We start from the raw sequence: 7,232 nt of genomic DNA on the forward strand, positions 1-7,232 counted from the left end.
TCCGACCGTTATTATTATTATTTTTTTCTTCAAAAACGGATACTTTTTCACCTATAAATACACCCACTAACTCAATTCATTTCACACACTTCACTTCTCAACTCAAAATCAAAACACTTCCAATCAGTGAAAATGAAAAGAATTCCCCCAATGATTGTTGCATACGATGTTCATTAAGGGGGTGATTTCCGTAATCATATGAAGGTCTACAAGTCTGGCAAAAAAAATTCATTCGAAGGAATCGATATCCGTGACGTTGGTTTAGATGATCTGCTAGCCTTTCTGAAGGCAAATGTAACGTGTGAATACACGGATGTGTTGTTTTTTTGAAGACGATTATGATGATGAGATGGAGGTAAGCTATCTCCGTACCTATGATCAATGGTACGGGATAAACTCGAGCATTATGACTCGTGAACTTGTAGCTTCTCCCTCGACATCTTCGTTCGCCAAACTACTAACAAAATTATATATTTTTTCATCATCCGAATCGTCATCAATAATAAACTCGAGCATTTTGAATGTTTTATCCATTATGAAATTTTATAGTGTTTGTAAATATAAAAGGAAAAGTATTATTGGAGGAAAGAAATGTATATAGAATGTGTAAAATAGATGCGTATATATAGGATAAATAATATTGGATTAATTTTCTTTTATTTTTTTTATTAAAACCCGAAATTGGCAACGGATATATCATCCCTCAACTGAAAATGTGACAAGTGTCCTAACCAAATTCCCTCACTCCCGTTGCCTCTTCCGTCTCCAAGCCACGCACCACCCCCACGCCCCTCTCCCCCGCCCTCCTCCACGCGCCGATACCTGGCACACCAGGGCGTGGCCGGCTGCCACCTCGGCTCCCACGCCGTCGCCTGGTTGTCGTTACAAGTAGTCTTATTCATTTGTGAGAAACGCATACATCATCAAATGACATAACGACACGTGTATGTAACAGTTGTATGTCAACAAGAGTCAATCAGTTTCCTCTCACCGTATTTAAGTCCTCAGTATACCACCAACTCCATACACAAGTGTTTTTATTTTTTTATTTTAATATTTATTTTCTTACCATCGAATTGAAGAAGCTTCAGTTCATATCACAATTTACACTCACACTGGTAACTTCATTACTTTATCCCCTCTAATTACATTTTCACTTTGATTTTCACATACACTTCACTCTTTCTCTCATCATATATATATATATATATATATGTGTGTGTGTGTGTGTGGATTTATACATAAATAATTAATTAATTACTAATAAAATCAACTTTGATAACATTGACTCATGTTTTCCCTTTTTATGCTTGAAAAGTTGGTCAAACCTTTTTTTTATTTTGGTGAGTTTTATTGCTAAAACATGCTATCAATTTTATGGATATGGATGATTTTCTTTTCTCTTTCTCTCTCTATATACACTCATATTCATAATATTGCATGTAGCATGATGATGATTTTGTATTGCTTCATCTAGATTTTTTTTTCTTTTTTTTTTTTGAGATTTAATTCATGTTTAGATAAATTAAAGGATGTTTGGAGATTGTCAAGTGATGTCAAGCATGGGTGGTGGAAGTGGAATTATTTCATCTGATCAATCCATTTTTCCCAACTTCAACTTCATGACTTTCAACGATTTCTCTTCGATCATTCCAGTAATTAATCGATTTCTATTTCTATATATTTAGATTTATATGAATTTAGGTAGGTTTACATGTGTGTTTAGCCTTAATTAACGTTGGAATTTGATTTGTAGAAAGAGGAAATGGAGAGCATGGTGAGATCAAGAAAAGAAGAAACGGATAGCGGGTCGGGTAGTGATCAAATCGAAGGAGGTTTGTCTGGAAACGAACAAGATATCGATCCACAACAACCTCCTAAGAAGAAAAAACGTTTTCATAGACACACTGCTATCCAGATCCAAGAAATGGAAGCGTATAAAATTTTAAATAATTTTGCATAATAATTTTAATTTTAATAAGTACTAATAACAAAAAAACATTGACATTTAGAGTGTGTGTGTGTGTGTGTGTGTTTATTTGGACAGGTTATTTAAGGAATGTCCACACCCAGATGATAAGAGAAGGATGAGATTAAGTGAAGAACTTGGGCTTAAACCACGCCAAGTGAAATTTTGGTTTCAAAATAAGCGTACACAAATGAAGGTGCGCATGTTAGCATATACATACATACTCCTATATCTTTGCTTTTCAGTCTTACGTATATGTTCATATTTTCTTAGCTAAACCTAAAATTCAATGCCAACTGTTGAAACGTACAATACACTGCTCCTCTCAGATTTCAAGAAGACGTGTTTTTTATTATCCGTGTGTGAATATATAAAACTTTCATCATATCTATTTTTTGGTCTTATTCATGGACCGGAGTAATTTGCTTTCTATCTTTTTTTTTCCGAAATGTCGAACATTGGGTGTTCTTTATTTTCACTCCGTATTTTTTAAAGGAAAATCATTATCTCGTGTTTTTACAAAACGTTTTTATATCGGGAACGAAGTTTATATATTTTTTAATTATTATAGTTATATATTATATATTATATATTATATATATATATATACTTGTTATTATTTATATTTATGGAGTATACATATAACGAGCCCAATTTGCTTGGCCTAGGGAAAAATTGAGAGAGCTTAAAAAAAAGACAGTAATTAATAGCTTTTAGAAATCGTTGTGTGTGAGCAAAAATTGAGTTGGCTTAAAAAAACAATAATACCCTGGTTACTCTAGACACCGACTATGACAATTAATTAAATATAGGTATAATTTGTCAGGCCTGTTTCGTTATGTTGAGAAGATATAAAAAAAATTACACCGATCGAACGTAATAGTTATCGTTGTACAAACCATATTTTTTCGTTAAAATTTTGACTAGTACCATGTTTAACAAAATAAAATTTAAAAAAAAAAATCGATTTAAACCTACTAATACGCAATTGTTACAGTATAATAATAATAATAATAATGTACTTGATTGATTACTAGTGGAAAAATAGTAGGGAGCGTACGTACGATAACCAGAAGCATATAAGCATTTACTAAAATTGGTTGATTGCTCATTAATATACGCTGGTGGTGTGCACAGTCAACCCCTACACCTCCTGTAACATGAGCCTCCCACAAGGGTAGCACATTCTTTTAATATGCATCCCTTTTTAGGGTTAGACTTAACATCACCTTACTCACTCAATACTTGTTACTATTACTAATATTTCTCACTTATCATTTCATGGGCTCCATTTTTATTAACTTTTAGTATTTTTTTTATTCTTGTACTAGAGTACATATTATTCATCTTTTTATTTAGTACTACTACCTACTACAGTAATAAATTTGAGTCCAATGTGTTAAGTGACAACTTAACGTTGGAATTTAATTAGTTTCTATTTTTGTATCTAAGGAATTAAGTGCGAGTCATTTTTATGTAGGCACAACAAGACCGCGCCGATAATGCTGTTCTTAGAAACGATAATGAGAGTTTAAGGGATGAAAACAGTCGACTGCAAAGCGTTTTATGTGCACTCGTTTGCTCTAACTGTGGAGGGTCTTCGATATCTTTTGATGAGCAACAACTTCAAATGGAAAACGCTCGGCTCAAAGAGGAGGTACACGATTAACTACAATTTTCAGAGCATTGATTGATCTTTAATCTGATATGAATAAGATTGTATAACTAACGATGAAATGAATATTTTCTTGAAGTTGGATCGTGTGTGTCTTATTGCGAATCAATTCTGTGGGAATAATCCACAGCAAGCACAAGTTCAGGCTCCTAATTTACATCCAATGTTGACTTCTAATTTGGACTTAGACATTAATATGTACCCTAGAGCATATGATCAAGAGGACATGCAAAATTGCAGTCATGAAATGATGCAGATCAATCCTTTAATGGCACCTCAAGCTCCAAACTTTAATGGGCTATTGATAATGGATGATGAAAAGCCTCTTGCAATTCAATACGCGATATCCTTTGTGGATGAAGTTACTAAAATGTGTAGAACTGGACAACCACTTTGGACTCAAGTTAATGATACTGGCAAAGAAGTGCTTAATCTTGATGAACATGAGAAGATGTTCGCGTGTTTTAGTAACAGGAAAAATGATACAGGCGAGTTTAGATTTGAAGCCTCGCGTGCTAACTCGGTTGTGATTATCAACAGTATTACATTGGTTGATGCTTTTCTTGATGCAGTATGTCTTTTGTACCTCACAATAATGTTTTGTTTTTTTTATTTTTATTTTTTTATATGTATATTTTTTTGTTGTTTTTTGATCTTTTTTAATTGTGGTATTAGGATAAATGGATGGAGTTGTTTCCCTCAATCATCTCGCATGCAAAAACGCTTCAAGTCATCTCTTCTGGTCTCAACAGAACTGCAAACGGGTCCCTGCAGCTGGTGCGTATATATACATAAATGTGGCAGAATGGGCACATGGGTTAAACGGGTTGGGTAGCAATGTGAGTTTCAGTCTAGGATTGGATTGACCCTTTATACTCCAAAACTTTCTACATTTTATTATTAACTTCTAGCTTGTCAAATATGGTTAATAAAAATATACATATAATGTATTACAAATACATTCTGGGCGACTTTTGACCCGTTTCGCTCCAATTGATCCGAGTTTTGTAAATTAACCCATCCAGCTATAAATGTGTTCCAGATTGTTGTGCATTTGAACGAACTTTTGGTTTTATGCTGTATCTTTTATGATGAACAGATGTATGCTGAGCTGCAAATGCTATCACCACTTGTGCCAACAAGGGAGATTCACTTTCTTCGTTACTGTTCACATAATGCCGAGGATGGTAGTTGGGCTATCGTTGACTTCCCGATTGAAAGCTTTCACGAGACTTATCCGACCACTCTTACAAAATACAAGCGTCGGCCGTCGGGTTGCATTATACAGGACATGCCCAATGGCTATTCAAGGGTCAGAAATCATTATCAATTTAATTAGTATCTATATCTAATAATATTAATTAAACATGTGAATTACCATTTTTAATTCTTTGATTTAGGTTTCATGGGTAGAACATGCCGAGGCTGAATACGAGCCTGTTCACATGGTCTTTGCTGATTATGTTAATAGTGGAATTGCATTTGGAGCGCAACGATGGCTAGCTGTTCTACAACGCCAATGCGAGAGGCTAGCTAGTCTTTTAGCCAGAAACATATCAGATATTGGAGGTACATTTATAAACCAAATCATCTAATTAATTTAATAACATGATGATTTGTTAGTTGATAATTAGTAGGCCTAATTAAGAATCTTATTAATCTGTGGTATTATTAGCAATACCAACTCCGGAAGCAAGAACAAACTTGATGAATTTGGCTCAGAGGATGGTAAGGATGTTTTGCCTTCAAATTTCGGGCTCGTGTGGCCAATCATGGACATCACTTTCTGACTCAACGGAGGACACGGTGCGAATTGCAACTAGGAAAGTTACTGACCCGGGCCAGCCCAATGGCTTGATCGTGACTGCAGTCTCGACAACTTGGCTTCCGTATCCGCACTATCAAGTCTTTGATCTTCTCAGAGATGAACGCTCCCGATCTCAGGTTCATCAATAAAATTAAAAATATTTTTATTAATTAATATGCGTTAATGAAAAAGTCTAAGATCAAAGTGTGTCCGGATCAAGAATGCTATTTTTTGTGCAGGCCATAAATGGTTGGCTTGATCCATTTTTAAAATGACTCATTAATTAGTATCAAATAGACGATAATACTGTCATTATTTCATTAATCAATTCAAAATTTTGAATAATATACTACTTCAATTTTGTTCTAATTGCATATACTTTTTTGTTAATAATCACAGATTGATGTGCTTTCAAATGGGAATCCATTGCAAGAGGTTGCTCACATTGCAAATGGCTCTCATCCTGGAAACTGTATCTCCTTGTTTCGCGTCAACGTATGTTTTTAATTCCCTAATGAAACCATACTTACAAATCATTTGGTAAATTATTTATATAAAACTCTAACAAATAATGCAATGTTTTTTATTATGGGAACAGGTGGCTAGTAACTCATCCCAAAATGTTGAACTACTACTTCTAGAGAGTTGCACCGACGATTCAGGCAGTCTTGTAGTGCACTCAGTAGTCGATGTTGACTCGATTAAACTTACGATGAACGGTCAAGATCCATCCTGCATTCCTCTACTTCCTCTAGGGTTTGTCATTGTCCCATCAGGACCAAATCCTAATGTCAACATCAACACAAATTACACAACTGAATCTACTGACGGCTGCTTATTGACTCTGGGACTACAAATGCTTGCCAACTCTTTGCCGAATGCGAAACTCAACCTCTCAATTGCTAACACTGTCAGCAACCACATTCAAACAACCGTGCAACAAATTATAGCCGCTCTTGGTGGTGGTGCCGCTAGTAATGTCACCACCGACACTAATAGTCTTAGTGCTATTAGTGTCACTACTGACGATGGTGGTGACAATGTTGGCGGCTTTCTGGAGCCACCCGCCAACAAATCAACAAAAAAAGTCGAGTCAAGCCCGACTTCTAAAGCTAATTAATTGTCTGATTTCGTCAGATGATTAATTAACTATAAATTTAAATTTTAATGGTTTTTTTGGTGTGATTTGAACTTGGAAATTCATCACATGGTTAAGTTTGTGTAGGGTAGGGTTAAAAGGGTAGAAATGTCTTTTTGTTAAATGACATTATGGTGGTTGGTAAGTAGGGAGAGATAGAAGGAGTCTGCAACAACATGAATCATCATCAATGAATGGAAGGTGGTGGGGTTGAAGGTGCATGGTAACGAGGGTAGTCAAGAGCGCACCAGATAAGTTGCTTGTGGACTAATTAGATGTAGTCAACAAGGATTGTATATGGTTCGGGAATTGACTTTCTTTGCTTTTTGTGTTTTGTAACCCTCACCCCACTTTTGAATTTTTTTTTTGGAAATTTGTTAGCTTGAATGATTGGTTGACTTCTATAATATAATATTTATATTTATATGAAATATTTTAACATATTTAGTTTTCTATAACTTTTATTGTTACTATGTGATTGAGTTGAATTTTTTTATATGCCAAACTCAATCTAAATATACCAGTATTTATAACGCAGATCTTATTATGTCTTATGTTTGTGCATTCACATAGATTTTTACTGCAGATTGCATCTTTTGAAGAAAATAAGTAAAATAATGTCTTATTCTGTTTGTAATCTCGC

The 7,232-nt window shown here is 34.7% G+C and overlaps 1 protein-coding gene across 1 annotated transcript; it reads left to right on the forward strand.

Annotated features, from left to right (window-relative positions):
* The first annotated feature begins 1,532 nt into the window (after positions 1–1,532).
* LOC139848120 (homeobox-leucine zipper protein HDG5-like) lies at positions 1,533–6,955 on the forward strand. Its single transcript, XM_071837851.1, has 11 exons — positions 1,533–1,655; positions 1,757–1,935; positions 2,048–2,165; positions 3,450–3,626; positions 3,724–4,215; positions 4,320–4,421; positions 4,744–4,956; positions 5,045–5,213; positions 5,320–5,588; positions 5,851–5,946; positions 6,050–6,955. The coding sequence occupies exons 1-11, from the start codon at positions 1,533–1,535 to the stop codon at positions 6,569–6,571; spliced, it is 2,460 nt and encodes an 819-aa protein (XP_071693952.1). The 3' UTR covers positions 6,572–6,955.
* Positions 6,956–7,232: the final 277 nt, after the last annotated feature.

The sequence above is a fragment of the Rutidosis leptorrhynchoides genome, chromosome 5 (genome assembly GCF_046630445.1).
Source record: "Rutidosis leptorrhynchoides isolate AG116_Rl617_1_P2 chromosome 5, CSIRO_AGI_Rlap_v1, whole genome shotgun sequence".
Lineage (NCBI taxonomy): Eukaryota > Viridiplantae > Streptophyta > Magnoliopsida > Asterales > Asteraceae > Rutidosis > Rutidosis leptorrhynchoides.

Bases quoted from the DNA above. Each gene is read 5' to 3' on its own strand.
- LOC139848120 (XM_071837851.1), top strand. From the start codon at position 1,533: ATGTTTGGAGATTGTCAAGTGATGTCAAGCATGGGTGGTGGAAGTGGA. The intron at 3,627-3,723 runs GTACACGATTAA...ATTTTCTTGAAG, and splicing joins ACGCTCGGCTCAAAGAGGAG to TTGGATCGTGTGTGTCTTAT. The intron at 4,957-5,044 runs GTCAGAAATCAT...TCTTTGATTTAG, and splicing joins TGCCCAATGGCTATTCAAGG to GTTTCATGGGTAGAACATGC.